Raw genomic sequence first — 19,108 nt, 5'->3', positions numbered from 1 at the left:
ATTTACTGAGCAATACATATAAACATTTGGCACTAAAGAAAACACTGAAACCCGCGTCGCATCTTTAAAGTTCTACATCCTGATTGAATAAGAGCTTATGTAAATATATGTTCATATAGATTATTATAAGAAAAATAAATCCGTGATATTATTGCAGTTTAGTACTTACCTCAAATGAGTCGGAGATAATGAAAAACATCAATTTTCATATCCGAAGGTACTGAATAGTAGAAGTAAAAAGTTACAATTTTACGTTTATTACAAGTTTACGTTATTTTATTTTTTTTGCATTTCTTTACGTCGGTTGTAAAAATATCTAATTCTGATTTTTATATCACTTTTTAATTATAACTTTCAAATGCAACATTCAATCTAATTTGTTTTAGGTCAACGTAATGACCAGCAAACTAAAATTAAAATGAGCTAAATGTCGTTTCCTTAAGGCTTACTTATAACAAGTTTTTTTTTGTAAATGTAGCAATCTTCAAATTTCATTTGTAAAATGGACTTGAAGAGAAAAGTAAATAGTGGATTTCAACAAAAGCATGTATTAAATAATCAATATCTTGTTGTTTTGAAACTTATTTATTATTTTAATTAGCATATTAAATTAAAAAAAATTCCATTTGTGAAATAATAAATTATAAAAGTAGAACTTATAATTGTCAAATTCTACAGAAAATGAACAGGATATATGCATATCAGGAGGAACTGACACTTTATAAACATGAAATAATTAATAATATTTTTTTCATTAAACTATAAACAAATTTACAAAAACATAAACTATAAATGGCTTTTAGCAGTTTACTATTTTGAAATCGGCAATCATTCACACGATAAATTGCTAGCATACTCTGGAAACTATTGTGTGTCAACACTTATAGGTGCACTTTACTAAATTAACAATAATAACACTCAAAAATATTTTCATAGAAAATCGAAGAATCGATTTCACGGTTTACGGTGCGCAGCTTTAAATGCCTCCTCTAAGCTCTTAAGCGAAATAAGCATAGTTAGGGAAACTTCATGTTTTAGTTTTAGTGGTTTTTACGTAGCGCAGCGATTTCAAGTTTTATCGCAAGCTTCAACCTAACGTGTAGCACTCTGAGTGGATAATTGCGGATTTACCATTTTCATTTGTAAAAAGCTAAACTTTTAACAATTGAAACATTTTTACAAACAAAACAATATTGCAATTGCAAGAGATATTTTTTTAATATTTAAGAGCTCTTAGAAGAAAAAATATTAGTGTTAAGTGATAATTAACACAGCGCAACTGATTAAATTGAGTTAATGCTCAATAAAAGTGTTTGCACTACATTAAAAACAAGTGTTTTTAAAGGTTATTGTTTAGCTTTTTCCAAAGTTTACATTCTTAATTAGAGTTTCGTTGAATAAAGTTGTGCACGCAAATATGGACTTGACGTCGACAAAAATTTGTGTCGGAATTCTATTCGGATTCTGGCGTTTCTTCTGGGGAATTCTTCCAGTTAAACTCGACAGATACTTGAGAAAATGGGAAGAAGCCAGTTCGGATTCAAAAACTTTCATAAACGAAAAGCGGCATCAGCAAGTCACCTGCTATGTTGCTTTAACGCAATCTTTCGGTGGCGGAGTTTTATTTGCGACGTGTTTTCTGCATATGATGAAAGAATTGTTTATCTCAGTAGAGGAAATTAAAGCCAAATGGGAACTGTCTAACAATGAATATCCAATCTCTCAGGTCATTATTGCGTTTGGATTCTTTTCGATTTACTTTTTGGAGGAATTTACACATTGGATGGTCAACAAAGGAAAGAAACGGCAATGCACAAAAATGTATGTCGGAAAGGTTAGTAGATTTGTTCGTAAAATCGAAGTTAAGCTTTTGCAGCTTAAAACATTTCTCAATAACTTTTTACTGTTTAGAATTTGAAAGAAATTGAATTTGTGGTGGATTTTCAAATTTTCGAGTTCAGAGAAAGATACTTCACATTATTTAAAAAATAGCAGTTTTGTGTAAAGATTTTCATCAACATTCACAAGATAAATATTTTTGACGTTAACAAGCATCCTTTTTTTCTGTTTTTAGGAATGGTTAAGGACATACCTTTAATTATTCTTTGAATTGCATCATAAAAACCAATATAATTTACATCAAGATAGACTTTAGAAATAATTACAATTTATATTTGCCATTAAATTTACATATCTAACTCTTTATTTATTAAACTGATTCTCTTTTGAGCTGGTCGATCTATAGTAGTCTTTTTACAGTAGGATATTTTAGTATAAACGATACTTGATTAAGTGGAAAGGTAACCATATATCAGCGTATCTAGTGCTAAATATAATCTCAAAGCTGTTAATAGAACTCGACGTTATATTTTTATTGGTAAATAAACATGAAATTAAGAAAGATAAATACAGTTTGAATTTTTTTTAAGTTCATATATCATCTGGCTTACGTCCAGAATCAAAATTTTAGATTTTTAAACTTCTACATGACTTTGAAGGCAACCTAAATTAGTAATAACTATTACCAATTATTACTTCTTATACCCAAATAGACATGTAATCTTTTTCAATTATAACCTGTTTATTTATTATATAATAAATTATCAGACTTGTAAAAAATAATAAACAAACAATTTTTTCCAAGCTTTCACGACTTTTTCTAGTCCCAATTGGTTTTTTCAATTTATCGCCAAACGAAAATAGATTCAGATCGGTTACATTTCTTTTAAACACTTGATTATTTCCTGTGGATTGCAACTCTCATATTGTTGACTGATGATTTTGATCGTATATTCAGTAAAATGTTTATCAAGAGATGTTTTCGATGCGGCATCTCAGATAGTGTTTACAGTATACTCTTTTCCATGTAACTAGCACATGCTGAAATTCTGCGTCTCGAAATATCGATGTCTTTTCATCGCAATAAATCGGTTTTAATTTCGTTTAAGGTTCAAGGCATTGCTTTAAACATTTTTAACAGGAATAAGAAAATAATCAAAACCTCGCACTTGGTGGTTTTCACAAAAAGCCTAAACAGGCCTTGAACCAGAAATTATGTATAAACAATTTTCCGTTCTTCTAATGCGACATTGTGCCTACTAAAGAGGCAAACATAATCCTTTATTTTCTGTATGCGCACTTAACTTGCTTAAGGAGTTGGAAATTCGTAGGAAGACTGATAACCCTGTCTGTTTGTATAAATAAGCCGGTCAACAAAGTATAATTTTAACCCCATTTTAAACAGCTTGGCCGATCATGTTGTTTGGCCCTTTTTAAATGAATTAATTGATTAATTTGATGCTGTTTGAAAGTTTTACTATAATTTGGCTTATAAATAGGCTTAACGCCTATGTTTTTGCGATTAATATGATCCTTGTTTTGTGTCCTTGTGTGGCCTAGATCGTTGCCCGATTGCCCGATTTCCATTTTGCAGCTCATAATTTATGTTCTATATATTGTCTAAAAACCCATTAGTCACTATGAGAAGATTCTTTAATTTTATGCTGTTAATTTTAGCATTTAACTAACGATCTTGCAGAGGGAGTTCAACTATGGAATTTTCTGATAGGTGTTTTGTCTTGGTATCGATTTAACGGGTAAAGTTTGTTTGTCCTTTGCTCCAAGTTGTTTTTATTTTTATATAATTTTAATAGAGTGGCTCGAAAGATGACCGATTAGGACGCCCTTTAATGGACCTTTACAACGAAATTTGTCTTGTTATAGTGTTACATGTAACTTAAAATATTCCAACTATTTCTTAACTAAAGTGCACATGTAGCATAGTTCTGCAGAATGACTTATTTGCGATTTAAATAGAATGTTTAACGTTGAAATTCAGACAGTTCAGATTATCTATTTGGAATTGCACCATGCCAATCTATAAAAGAGAAAAGGCAAGTAGGGTTTTAGAAACACGAAAGAAATTTAATATTATATTCTATTAGTTAGTTTAATTGGGCTATAAATGGCCGCAATTGGATAATACGAGGAGGGTTTTTTGTTTATAAATAATAAATGTATGCAAATTATTTCTTATTCCTAAATGCCAAGTACTTGAAATTATATTATTTTGTCCCTGTCTATATTTGAATGACTTCAGTATTTAGCAGTTTAGGTGCTTCAACTTTGGAATTACCTATTGCGCCATTAAGAATGAATGTAAATCTAACAAACAACACATTGGCGCGTGTCTCTATCATATAGACGATTTGAAGTATTTTCGGTCTTATTATTAAATTTGTTTGACTCCGACCAATAAACTTGAAATCATATAATACAAAATTGCACGTACGTCGTACAGTTCAAATAAACCCCTATAAGGATGTAAGAGAAGATACGTCAATTTTGAATCACTCTGTATCACAAATATAGCCAAGTCATGGTGTAAAAATTGTTCGATTTGGCACACTTTTATCGTTCGTCAAGCTCACCTCAGCCAAAGTGCTTCTAGGAAGTTTGTGAAACCCAAATTTCCTAACTAGAAACAACATTTATTTCAAAAGCATTTTGAATGAAATCTGTTTAGATCAAATGCATTTTGCGATCATCGATCGGGCATAAAGTGTTCCTTAATATGTAATTCGTTTTAATCGGGAATTTATGGAGATGATGACATATCGGTTGTGCGGCTTCCCATCAGCATATATTAAATATTAAAATATGGATTGCTTGCGACGTCAACGTATAAAACCAACCAAGTTTGTTACTATTTGCAAAAAAGTTTTGTTAGTATTTGCACTATAATATGGAAATTTATGTAGTGTAAGCCTTAAAGGTACTTTCTACTACAACAAAAAACAGTTTACCTTATTATTTCTATATATTTCTCTCTACAAAACAAAAAAAAACCTATGGCGGATTATTTGTATATTTATGTATATGAATCTTTGAACAGACACTTAAAATTAACATGAAGTTAAGAACTTTCGTGGATGGGAAATTGCGTCACCACCCAATAAGTCTTTCAGTGAGGAGGTAGCACTAAACGTACAAATTACCGAATGAAATTGGCGTAATTGTAAATACTTGAACCGATAATACAAATGGTCATAAAAAGATGTCAATAAGTTAATCTCTTCATGTAAACTCTTCATGCAAAACTTCATGCTTGCCATTTGCAACTACATGCCTCATCTCACGCTGATAATTAATTATTTATTTATCTAATATTTATTATATTATATACCTATTTATTACATCGATGTACTTCGATTGATTTTCATTACATTTAGACCTCAGTTTTACGTTGGGCTGTGAATGTACAAGCTTTTGTATGGATTGTGAAATTACAAAATTTTACTTCAAAGGTGTAATTTCACTTGTTCGGTAAATTGCACCGAACGGCGACTTTGTTAAATAGCTTGGTTAGTTAAAGTAGTTAAAAAGCTATTTGCATTGTCCTTTTTGAACAGTTTTCAAACTTATGCCCTTTCATTTAAAATTGTAGATATATTTTGTTGTCGAAGCAGTAACTTTTTTCAACTTTTACATACCTTTTGTTCACTAAGGCTAAAAATAACTCATGCTGCCTGAAGCACATTCCGGGCTGAATTAAAACTTTCTGTAATTTTATGAGAAATAATTAAATTTTATTAGCCATTTCTATTCACACAATTCAATGCATTAGTTTTAGTTGACGGTTTTCAGGTTTATTCTTTTGATATGATTAAAAGCATGAGTCACCCTACCGATTTTATCTTTGTGGAATAGGAACAATGAAAATATGACATGCCGCTAGAAAATAAAAAAATCGCACATATCGCCGACGAATAAGTGCGATTTTCACATAGGACCAAATGACAAAATTCATTATTTCTTCATCTCCCTCAAAAAAGCCATCACCAATTCAGGGAATTTATTAATATCACTCGTTTTGCATTGCCATGCAAATATAATTATCAACGTACAACAACAGAGTTCGTAGAGCTGCAAAAAAGAAAATTAATTATAGTTATTGAAAATTTTGACTACCAGGTAGGGTTATCCTACAAACCCTACTTTTTCTTTTCAGAAAGGGAATCAATTTTTATAACTAGTTCTTGCTGATTTTTGGATGGCTCGTACCTCCACATGCAATATCGCATTTAAGTGACATAAGTTTCATGGCAAACTGCATTGTTCAATTTTTAAACAGTAACTTATTTTGGTTTATAGTTATGACATTAAAGTATACAGTTGATAAGAACAAAAGACTAAACGTACGCGTAAAAAATGAACTTTTATAACTTGGTTAAAATTGCGGTCGTCCAAGGAGCTATCTGGTAATTTAAATTCACGAACTTTTATAATTGATAACTGTCGTGTCCCTTAATAGTTAATGTATATTTGATTGAGGAGGTCTAGCTGAAACGCACGTCAAAAAGCTCTGAAAATCTGGTGTTGAAACTAAATTTGTCATAACTTATTGATCTCAGTATAGTTGGGAACAAATGCCGATGAAACATAAACTCTTTATTTAAAATCTAGGTTCTTGACCGACTTTTACTACCCTTACGATTTTCCACCTGGTGAGCGCTTCGATAGTCATCTTCGTAGGAAGATTAAATCTGGGTTCATGTTCAAATAAAATTATGAATATTTTGGATTAGAATAATTAAGATGGTTCAAAATAAAGAAACTAAGAGGATAGCAAATACCAGTCGCATTGCACTGCATCGCGTTTTCTTTATAAACGTAAAAACCTTGAAGAAGAAAACATATTTATTTAAAAGCTTGGCCACCAACTCAAACATTTTTTTTTGGGGATTATAATAGATTGATCAAAAATATTTTCACTTTTCAAACTATAACAAATCCGTCAAGACCTTCATTCCAACTATTTTTTTCTGTTATATTCATTTTAAAATAATGAATAGAAAATGCTTTTTACATTTAGTGATATGTAAAAATGGTTGAAAAATATGCCTCAGTGAGAAAACAAGTTTGATTTTTAGCGCTTATTAATCGTTTGAATAAAATATCATAAAATGAAATCCACTTGAACAGTAGAGTATCTAATAATCCCAATTATACATATAGGCTACGCTGTTTTGTTATTTTCCAGGTAGCCAACGTAATAACCAAACAAAAAGCACCAGTACCAACATCAGCAAAAAGTACGCAAAGTCTGAGGTCTTCAAAGGTATCGCCTATGAAAACAATAGCCACAATAGAGGAATGGGAATTAAATCAGAAAAATAAGCCTGAATCCGAATTTGAGTTCGATGAAGAATTATCTCCCACAACCGAGAAAGAAGAGAAACCTGGAAATTTCCTAACATCCCCTTGTACAAGTGAGAAAAGCATGAACAGAACATATAGTGGAAGAAGCCGACATTCAATCAAAGAAGAAATCAATCGAGCAAATATTGCACTTATTCAAGAAGAACAGCTCAGTCTAACTGATGAAGAAACCATGAAAGATCAAGAGCAACTAATGAGATGTGTCTTGACAATCGCTGCTTTATCACTTCATACGTTATTGGAAGGTCTGTCCATTGGAATCCAAAAGTTTAAATATGAGATTTGGTACTTATTTATTGCTGTGAGCATCCATTCAGCGTCCATACTGTTCTGTATGGGAGTTGAACTAATTTTAGCCCAAACCAGAATTAGATTTATAGTGCTACAAATGGCTGCTTTAGCATTGGCGAGCCCTGTGGGTATTTTACTTGGCTTACTGGTGTCGGGGGAATCGTCTATGAAAACCTTTGGGATGTCTGTAGCAGGAGTGATAGTTGAAGGGTTTTCAGCAGGTACAATATTGTACATAACGTTCTTCGAAGTTTTAAACAGAGAACGGGAAAGAAGAGTTTATCGGCTACGAAGGGGTTTATGTATTGTAGGAGGATTTGTTATAATGGCGTTGTTACAGTACTCGGAAACTAGAAGCGATAAACATAAAATACTGCAGTATAATAATTATAATAAAACAGTGTCGTGAATTTTACAGCATAATGTAAATTTACCTGGCTAAGACTGAACATAATGGTACTTAAGAAACACAGAATGAGATTGATCGATTTACAATTGTTTGAATGAAATGTAGTGCAGAGCTTCTAAATACTAATATGATGTAAAAAGGTTTGCATAATTTTAATTAAAAGAATATATACGTAGATTATGTAACTAACTATTTAGGCTATGTTGAGACGTTGCGCTTAATACAGTAACTATAAATATATAATTAATAATTGGAGGTCGAGAAAATAGAACTTGATGATTCAGTCATTGAAATTAGAAGATAGTCATGTCTAGATTTCTATACTTATTAGCTACTAATTTTGTAAAAATAAACGCTATCAACGCTCCATGTTGTGCTATGCATTTTCTGCTTCAATATGCTTTATTAGAAAATTTTATTATACAATTTTCTAACAGCCTGTTTAAAGAAAATACATTTAAAATGCGAGATAGGTTTTTATCAACAGCATCAAGTGCTGATGTGCGTGAGTTTATTATATCTGTAGTTCTAACTGTAGTAGCTCTATTAAAATAGGTGTAATTATTTCTCAGTACCTTGTTAAATTTACTTTTCAAATCCAATCAGGTGCATATTGCATTCTCATTTTGAAATATAGCGTTTCCAAACGTTCAATGGAAGAAACTAAATACAGTCGCGAACGCTTGGGAATTAGATTCTGGCATTTGAAGGTATTAGTCCAAAAATAGTAGTTATCGACAGATAAATTGCACCTGGAAGATTGCTTTTTAAATATTCTTTTATTTATCAGTACTTTAATACAAATGTGCCAATACGTAAATATTATTATATATATATAAAGGAGAGGAAGGAGGTGTGTAAAAACATTACAAGTATCTACATTTACAGTAATTTGTTCTGCATGATTAACATGTTCATCATATTATTTGGCTTACATGTTCTTGAATTAGCTTATAACAGAAGCTCACATTCTGTCGCCTGAACCAATAAAAGTAACAAATACATGGAATAGTAAATGCTGAACAATAAGTAAAGACCTTAATATTTTGATATAAAATAATGAAAAAGAAACAGTCACATATATGCATCGCGTTATTTTTCAGCTAAACTTATATAACGGCGTAAACAAAATTTGCATAGTGTCCTATTTCGGATTTCAAATATTCGCTTACCATACTCATAAAAGGCTAGAATATATTTGTCGTGATAAAAATCTAATAAACACGTGCATAAGCGAGCCTCGGCATTCTAAAAGTTACTTAAGTCGTTATTTTAAAGTTGACTTAATAATTCACATTTGCCAAATCATGGAGGACTTTTGTTCTAACTAAACATTTCAAGACATTTCTAGCATTTTGATGACTAATGAGCAATAATTAATTATTAGGAAATATGACAACGTAATTTAACGAAAGTTTAATTATACCACCTTAAACATTTGAAAAGCGTCTAATTTTGATATTTTCAGTTGTTGTTTGCTGTTACAAATGTTGCAGTGATTTCGAAGGTAGAAGTAATCATAATGATGTTAACTAATAATTAACAACTAGTTTTGCTAAAAGTATCGATATTTTATTATGCCACACTAGTTTGTAGGAATCATATTTTAATATTCAACCAGTATATTTATTAACAACTCTATTAATAAAATATTAGTTGTTATCACTAGGTTTTAGAAAATATTTTGTATTCAACAATGTACAGGGTTATTTATTTTTATATAAAAGTATTGCAAGTTTCATTTCTCACTTAAAGTAAAAGAAATATGACTATTATCTTTAGTATAGTCGAGTAGAACTCATGTTAACTATTAAGGAAGGATAAATTTAATCCGCACTTTAACCCAAACTTTTTTTTCATAGTTTTCTAACTGTCTACGTGCAATAAGGCGATGTACCGGAACAGCGTTATACGTCAACTCACTCCCATGTGTGTCTCCGCATTGAGTGATTTTAAGTGGCAAATTGTTTACAAAATTAAAATTGCAATCCCCAATGCATTAACAGTTGAAGAGTTAGCCTCCCAACAAAAAATAAAAAATATTCCCAATTTTGATCAAAACAAATATAAGTTTGACTTATTCTTTAGTCCATTTCCAGTTCACAAAAAATCACGATTTGTGTCCTTAATATTTACGGTCAGTTAATCATAAATTAAATAAAATTATAAACATTTCTGAAATCAAATACTTAGCTTCGATGCAAAGTTTTGAGCTCCTGAACAGGATACAGGTGAAAGATTTTTTTTTGACTAGAAACAATACTATATATTAATAATATTGTCGTTAAGAAGACTGTGGAAAACGTTATTAACCTAAAAAGCAGAACTAAGGCAATCTGAATAATGATCAAATCGATACCATATTATTCCATCCCAATTTGCTATACTCTATTGAAAAAAGTCATTGGAAAATAATTATATTGATGTAATACTGAGTGTCGTCCATTCCGTAATTAATTGAATATAAATAATTCTGTGCTTATATGGTGTAAGACTTAAATAATAAATTGTTACAAATATTACACTATTAAAAGTTAGTCTAGTAAGCCGAACATTTAGAGATTCTATCAGAATTGTTTGTCAGATATTTAATATAAATTGTTACTTTATGTGTTTGTGTTATTATCTCTGACCCAACAGTATGATCAAAGTCACTTCAACACTTACTTCAAATTTAGCCATCATCAAAAACCACTGCGTTAGAATATCAATAGAATTGCGACAAGCTGTAACATTTTGTACTCAAGAAATGACCGTTTGATAATGTTGACCACTTTAGGTCGTTAAAGTTTTTACAGCCAATCAAAACTTTTTCTACTGAAGATGCCTCTATAGTAACCGCTTACTCCAGAATGATAGAGGCTAATGATTCACAAAAATGTAAAAAATTTAGTGCAATTTAAAAAAAAAAGGAGGAACATATTCAATGGCTTTTCATTAAGGCGATGGTTAACGTTATTTCATATATTTAATAAAATATATGAAGCAGGAAAAATACCAGATGATCATATATCTGACATCGGTATTTATATCACTAGCAAAAAAGAAAAACTCCATGAAATGTGAAGAACACAGGATCTTGATCTGATCATAATATACTTAAGTTTTTTCTCCGAATAATTCACAGTACGCTCTCTCAATATCCAAGTAGCACAATACGATAAATAAGACGAACGCATTGGTCAAACTCAATTTAATTTTAGGAATGGGTTTGGAACAAGTAAAGCACTTTTTTCAATGCGTCTGTTAATTGAAAGATGTAGGAATGTCGATTCTGATGCACAATCCAGTACATAAGCATGGACAGATATGATGTCCATATAATTATTTCTTCTTTAATTAATAATTAATTTCTAATTTCTATTCTTCCCTATATCCCTTTCATAAACTTTTTTATTTATTTATATCAATGTTGACCTGTGAGTTCAAACTAGGTGGGTGTTTTGAAATAAATTTTTATATTTTGGCTAATTTAAAATCCCCCTTATGCTATGGTTGGCTATTTTTACTGTTACCAAGCCCTGTAAATCCACCCTAAGTAACAATATCCGTAAAAATTTAACCACCTGCCCGTTTCCCATAACAATATCGACCTAAGAAGATTTATAAAATATTATTGACGGATCGTAATCGGTTGTTGTCACATGTATAGTTCAAGGCATTGTTTTACCATCTGCTCTTAGAAAATGTTCGGCGGAGTCAACGTTGAGCCTCCAAGATGCAAACAATTCACAAAAAGAGATTCAAATCGCCAAGATATTCTCGCACCGAGTATTACTCCAGGATATTTTGCTCACGTGAGTAAAATGTATATCGATAAAATATAAAAAGGAATATTTATTTCTTTTTATCCCTTTATAGGGGTGTATTGAAATTCAGATTTTTGTCTCCATATTACTCTTGGAGTCAAGAAAACAACTAGAAGCACTTAGAACAGAGCATTTATTAACACATTATTTTATTCTTCCTTCACTTATTCGATAATTTTTCTCTGCTTTTGCAATGTCTGGAAGGTAGGTTGAAATTGGGCGTAGTTGGCAATTTTAAGTTGTATGTACCCAGGCTACTTTTGACAATTTTTGTAAATCTTTTGAAGGCAAAACAGGGCAGTAAAGAAGAAGGGTAGGTACTAGAAGTGGAGAAGGGTACAGTCTGCGCAATTATTGTGACTGTTGATTTCGAGATTTTCCATTGTCGCATAGTTTTACGATATTATTTAATTACGGCATTCATAGAATATATTCACCATAAAATAGTTAATTAGCGCCATAAACCTGCAACCTATTTATTCAATAAAATATACATTATAGCAATTACATTGATTTTTACTTCGGGCTTTGCAGCTAGTGGCACTTTGGCACGATTCGTTTTAGAAAATCTCTACACAATATAAATAAACCCATAAAATGCTATAAAGGGGCGAAATAATAAAATGCATAGTCGTATATATTTTAAGAGCATTTATGTTCCAATTTCAGCGACACAAACTGGATCGAAACAGTTTAATAAGTGCATTTCCGAATTTAATAGCCTTCGAAATAAATATAATAGTGTTATTTCAGTCAATTTCTATAAAAGCATTTGTAGTATTGAAAACCCGGTTATCTTTATGTGGGACGGTGGACATATTTTGAAGATGTTATTTCACAGCGGATTGGAGGGTTGAGTCAATTTCACTCAATTTGAGGAAATCAGTTTTTACCATTTATTACTAGTGTATGAGTTGACTAACTTATTTTTATATTGTGTTTTCTGTAGAAAACTAATCAAGTATTTCTTTGATGTTTGAGTTGATTTTTCAAAATATGTTTTATGAAAAGTTATGTGAACTACTATTATTGACCGTATATTAAACAAGGCTGACACTTTGTTTAGTGTAATTTTTAAAACTCATGTGTTAGTGTTTTCTAAATAATTACATCTTTTAAATAAGGAATTAAACAATTTTTTAATGTTCAAAATTCAACAAAATTAATTGTTCTATTATAACTTTTTCTAATTTTTGCTGTTGTACTGAAGGGTTGTATCGGAATTTAAATGTTCATGAGATAGCACTTTAATTAGTTGTGATTTATTGCCTTAGTTCGCCAGACAACCCAATTCAAACAATCATGTCCAAATGATACAATATCAGCAACAAAAAGAAGCTTTTGAGAAAGCTCGTGAAGATGCCACTAAACAACAAATGATAAAAAATGCCACCGAAATTAAGTTCGAAAATCACGCGCAGAAAAAGCGCTATCAAAGATCATTGGAAAATAAAGTTAAAGAAAAGTGGAAAGCTTATGAGGCAACCATCGAAGCAAGGCGAGAGAGGTAAAAAACGGAATTATATTTAATTTAATGGCATTTCTAGATAGGTCCAGATCAACTGAACAATAATTTCATAAGAAATGAACACTTTTATTTAAAAAATTTTGTTTTAGTCAACTGGTTGCCATAAATGTTTAAAAAAAATTATGGAAACATAAATTTAATATGGAATTTTTGCGAAATGTATTTAACAAAAATGTCAAATGAATCATCTCCTAGAAAAGACGAATGATCTTTTAGGAGAAAATAATAACATTTTTAACTGTTTGCTAAATTTCTTATTGTACGAAGATTGATTTCTAAATTCTAAAGACCCAATCAACATGATAGAATATATTTTTGCAGTTTTACTTTCTATGTCTTTACTTTTAAGTCCAAACCCCATGAATAGTTTTTATTTGAGGTTACAAGAATTGCTGCAAAGAGAGGAAGTTCAGTTATATTATGAAACAGTGGATGCCGCCCAAAAAGGAGCCGATATGAAAATGGAAGAAATGAAATTAAAAGCACAAATGATGAAAGCAAAACGAGAGGAAGAACGATTGCAAATAGTTCACGAAAAGAAAATAGAACAATACAAGTAGGTAACACGGTTGTGTTACCTTTATGAAGACGGTTGATTAAAAAAAAACATATATTTAGGAACCTCTGTCAAGAACTAAGACCATCTCTGATAAAGAAACGATTAATGGAATCAAAATACTCCCAACTTCAACAAATTAGAGAAAATGAGGCGAGAAGGGAAGCTGACCGAGAACTGGATAAAATGTGGCACGAACTAGCAGTGAAAGAAGTAGAAGCCAAAGTAAGCAGTGCGAAAAAGTTAATCACACTACCACTTCATACAAATGAATAAAAAAATCAAATTTTTGTGCACTTTTGTGAATTTTTTTAGAAAGAAAGAGAGGTTCAAGAGATGTTAGAAAGAAGAAACAAAGAAAAAGAAATGTTAATGGTTTGGGAGAAACAGATTAAAGGGAACGAATTGTTACGAGAAGAAATAGGCAGAGTTGCTCAAGAGGACAGGCTTGAAATGCAAAAATTAAGTGAACAACTTCGGAGGGAGGAAATCGAAGGTAAGGAGTTTTCAAAGTTCAGTTTCCAAGTTCTTTGACTTATTTTTTCTTACTCACTCACTATACGAAATGATTTTGTACATTGACTTTAAAAGCAAAATTTTACTATGTCAAATAATGTTTGTATTAGAAACAGTGGCAAATATTGTGAGAATTACGTGCATGCGTGGACAACCAAATGGAAACTAATTATGGAAAACCACAAATACCGTAACAATATAGACTTTAATTTATTTTAGCTCTTGACAAGAAAAGGCGGAAAAGGGACGAAGCTGCTAAACAAATTTTAGAGCAAATCGAAATTCAGAAACAATTACATGACCAACGAAAAAAAGAAGAAAATGCTTTAGAACAAGCCTTTACTACACTTGCCCAGGTAAAAAAATGAATTTATAAAGGGAAACATGTTTACCATTTTGTATAATTTGCAAGTTGGAAATTGAACGAGAAAGATCGTCGATGCAAAACGCAGCTGAAAATGCTCGCAGGGAAACTGCTATGTATCGACAGCACTTAAAACAGTTAGACGATGAAAGAAAACTGGAAGAGAAAAAACTCATGGAACTCTTGGAAATGCATAGGAAGGAAGTTGAAGAAAAACAGAATGCAGCCCGGTGTAAAATTATTGAAGCAAAGAGGCAATTGCAAAAGGTGATAATTCGATGCGTAGACCTACATGAAAAAATCTATTTTATACTTAATGTTTCTTTAAAAATTAACTGTTTCATATGAAAAACATTAGCACAATCAATTAGCAGCTTTAAATATTTCCAGTTCCTATGCAAATATTTTAACTCTCTCAGCAAACTTCTACCTAACCTAAAGATTTTTTTGTTGCTTAACTGTTGACGCAAAATTAAAAATATATTCTTGAAGCAATACGAACTCCTCATTGCTGCAGTGCATACTAGAGAATGAATAAGCAAAACATGCAACTCCAATAGGTGAAGCATCACAGCATCAGTTAGAAACTTCTCTTTTCATAATCAGACATTATAAATTAGCTGATGTGTATGTAATTAATAACGCTAATAAGATAATGTGATTGAAGAATGTTCTAGCTGAAAGAGCAAATCAAATCAATTATAAGCAGCTTGAAGCTGAACAGCAGCTTAAGCTGAAAGAAGCAGAGAATGAGCTATTGCGAATGGCGTATGAAACTAATGAAAGGCTGCAGGCGGAAAGCGATAGGCTGGAACGACAAGCTGCTCTACAATACCGACAGGATCTAAAGCGGCAGATTGATTATAACACTGTCCTCCGGGTAAGTAAAAATCAATTTTCTGTTGCATTGTTGCAAGCTAAGTTCAGAGTTTACACTCATTAATCAATCACTAGGCTTGTTCTATCATATTTCGAATTATATTTCATTTGGTTACACAGAACACAGAAGTAAGTATCTACGCATAATTACTTTAAATAATATTATTAAGCACAGAACGTGAACAGAATCAACAATCTGTAAATAGAATACTTACTGGATTCAAATGTATAAATATTCAAACATTGTAATGAAATTGATTTGTCTTTCGCTGTTGCTTCCGAAACTCATTTGGTCAAGCAAGCCGAAGGGTTATACATATTATTCTTATACAAATTATTATAAGTCCAAATTGGGACAAAGTTGTTGATTTATTTTTGTCTTTAGCTATATGGACAAGTTGCACACAGCATAAAATGATTTTATCCAAAAATTGGCCTGCCCTTACATTTTCATTTAACTACTGGCTACTTCCCATACTTATAAGTATCATACATAAAATAAATATTCAAAGAGAAAAGAGTGTCTTTTGTTGAAGGGTAAAAGTGTCTTAAATTGTTTGCGACATATTACCGTCGAACATCATCCGATAAATATTTAAATTTGCTTCAAGTGTTTGTAGTGATGTCTGAACTAAAGTCTCTCGAAGTCAAATCTAAGTAGTTATAGTATGCGATATTTTGATTTTATTTTAGAAGAGAGAACGTGAGGAATTAGAACGACAGTTGGCAGAAGGCGCAAAGGAAGAAGAAAAATACAAAAAAATAGTTGAACAAATGCTGAGTGGTGAGATTGAAATAACTGCCAAACACCCATTTCGAAAGGCCATAGAAAAACATGATTGTCTCTGTCCAATTCCCAATTAATAAAATTTATATTAAATTTTCTTACTGTGAAACTATTAGAATGGTAGTGAAAATTTATTATGATCTGTTTTAGTTAACAAAGTTTTAAGCATGGCACTATCGAATGATTTCAATAACCTTGTAATTACTAAATGAATAATTGCAACTATCGGATGAATTCATTCGATAGTTTCTTCCGGAGTTGTGTGAAAGTGTATCTTTATTTTGAAAGCGATGAAACCAAAGGGTGACTTTTCTGAAACTGCAATTGAAAAAAACTGACTTTCGATTTAGTAATTGCTAAATTAAATGCCATTTTAAAGTCTGAAATTCCAGGAGATTAATATACAAAAACACTAGATGTAGACAGAAAAGTATCCAAAGAAGTGGATGATATTTGGACAAAAAAGTGTCAGAGATAAAAACTGTTGCTGGCCAGACACCATACCATAAGATCTGAAAATTCTACTTGCAATATCGAGCGAATATCCTCTACAATTGTGAAAAAAACTTGAGAATTTGTGTGCCAGACTTGATTGTTATTTTCATAGATCTGCTTATTTCATGTATGCATTTCTATTTTCTGTTGCTAGTGATTTTGCATTTTCCTTCCTCAGAGATCGTTGCATGCAAATTTATGCCAAACATTTTGAGTTTAAATTTACTAATATAATCAAGTGCACAAGTTACTTTGCAACTGGAAGTTGAACTCTATTTTACATTTAGGCAAATTATTTCTTCTTTTCAGCTTATTTCACGATACTAATTTTCAGTTTCACTTGGTTCGAAGTTCCCTAATCGAGTTGTCATCATGTACATTGTACATTTATTCAATGTTCAATTTAGCAATTTGAGTTAAAACAGCAATTTTAAATCAATTGTAAGACTTTCGCTGCTTTTGTGGCTGGCGGCAAAGTGCTGCTGGAAATATTATTTGTCTTAAACTATTTAGAAGTAAATATTGTATTGTTAATTGTATGGCCAGTAAAATTAAAAATAATTTACATCATTTGCATATTTACTGGAGAAAAGTCCCATAAACATTGATTAGACAATATCAACCGCAATATGAAAATGATAAATTTGCAAAGACCAACCATACGAAGCAAAGTTGGTTTGTTTTCTGACTGATAGTTAATCTCTCTAATTAAATGCTGGTTACGTGGTTACACAGTATCATGCCCGCGTTTTGTTACTTTTGCTGAAGGCAAATTGCATTAAATGGCTTTTATGAAACTTAAGCGCAAGTCGTGATCCCGATCTCAAAACAATGCAATTAATTGGCTCGTTCATAAAAAAAATACAAGTCATAATTCTAAACGTTGTTAATTTCTAACTTATTGCATACTACTGTGTAGGTGCCCCCACTTATAAAGTACTTTTGGGTTTGATTAAAGTTATAATAAATATAAAGTATTATAAACATTGGATATAGGTAATTAAAGTCACTTTTTATTTTGGTTAGTATGAACATATTTAAAAAAGCGGTGACCTTACAAATTCCAGAAAAAAATATGAAAAAGTAAAACGATCCCCATTTAAAACAACAATATTGGCAGAAAAATAAATCTAAAACCAGACAAAATGGCATTTTGGAACTTGGGTGAAATGTAAAGCTTTATGATCTTAGGTAATGACAGCATTTTCGTAAAACAACATTTTTTTATGAGGATTATACGATTTCTATCTGACCATTTTGAAAATGAACTGCAAATATCGTAGAAAGCGACGCTGTAACCTCTTGCCGAGCCGGTTCAACAGTGAATTCAATCAAATTTTTTTATAAACAATTTTCACAAAGATGTGGTGCATAGACGATATTACAAAAACATCAACCGAAATTTGCGAATCCCAATGGCTCGGTAGAAGAGGGAAAGGCAGGATGTTTATGACTCCTCAAATCCCTTTTCCTATAAAAATAATTAATTAAAAAATATTTCTATTCTCTTTTGAAAAATAGAAGCGAGCAGTTAAGAAAACAAATACATTTTTTTGCAAAGAGAATAAACAAACATCAAAGCATGAGTTTTATTTCAGAATGAATCCACATATTGAAGGTTTTGTGCGTTTTATATCAACAAATTAATTTAAATCCTTTTGACTATGTTCTTATGCCCCATATTTGCTAAAGACATCTTTCAAAGGAATAAAAAAAAACGAAATGAATGGAATAACTATGTATGTTATATAGTGAGAACAGCTAAACAACTGGAAGACCGGTTTAAGTTAAATAAAAGTATTAAAATCCCAACTGATATTCTTTGCTTGATGTATTGCCCAAAGCAAATTGAATGTACTCTTAACGACATAGCTAGTAGTACAGAATAAATTAGACAAATTTAGTTTAAATTTACTACACGCCCGTGTACCTTTGAAGTATGCAGGACTTTCACCCGACCTTGGTTCATCATAACTTTCTATTTCGGCAGACAGTTTGGTAATGAAGCACTTAAAAAACACAGAGCCTCCACATTCAACTATACAAATTGATTTATTGCAGCCTTTATTTTAATCTATATAATTACAAATAAATAAATTCAATCTATGTTCAGTACAGAAGACCGATTGCAAAATGGTTAGGCAAGATTTTGGACGAGTTGCGGTGCTTGTTAGTTTATTTTGTTTGGTGAACGTGATTTGAACTATTAGAGTCAAATTAATTAAAGGCCATGTAGATGGTGTGCAATCTAAT

General features: G+C 31.2%; 2 protein-coding genes across 2 annotated transcripts; both read left to right on the top strand.

The window, feature by feature from the left end:
• The first annotated feature begins 644 nt into the window (after positions 1-644).
• Positions 645-10,531, top strand: LOC109540432 (zinc-regulated transporter 2). The gene is made up of 2 exons (XM_048667336.1): positions 645-1,834; positions 7,043-10,531. Exons 1-2 carry the CDS (start codon positions 1,418-1,420, stop codon positions 7,919-7,921), a joined length of 1,296 nt encoding a protein of 431 aa, XP_048523293.1. The 5' UTR covers positions 645-1,417; the 3' UTR covers positions 7,922-10,531.
• Positions 10,532-11,530: 999 nt separating this feature from the next.
• On the top strand, positions 11,531-16,457 carry LOC109540572 (cilia- and flagella-associated protein 53). The gene is made up of 9 exons (XM_048667656.1): positions 11,531-11,718; positions 13,005-13,237; positions 13,638-13,814; positions 13,877-14,039; positions 14,130-14,310; positions 14,550-14,686; positions 14,743-14,961; positions 15,362-15,574; positions 16,267-16,457. The coding sequence occupies exons 1-9, from the start codon at positions 11,608-11,610 to the stop codon at positions 16,435-16,437; spliced, it is 1,605 nt and encodes a 534-aa protein (XP_048523613.1). The 5' UTR covers positions 11,531-11,607; the 3' UTR covers positions 16,438-16,457.
• The last annotated feature ends 2,651 nt before the right edge of the window (positions 16,458-19,108 follow it).

This window comes from Dendroctonus ponderosae, unplaced genomic scaffold (genome assembly GCF_020466585.1).
Source record: "Dendroctonus ponderosae isolate FM_Combo_2020 unplaced genomic scaffold, Dpon_F_20191213v2 Dpon_F_20191213_6, whole genome shotgun sequence".
Classification (NCBI taxonomy): Eukaryota; Metazoa; Arthropoda; class Insecta; order Coleoptera; family Curculionidae; genus Dendroctonus; species Dendroctonus ponderosae.
Note: the sequence above shows the minus strand (reverse complement) of the source record. Positions and strands in the feature narration are given on the sequence as shown.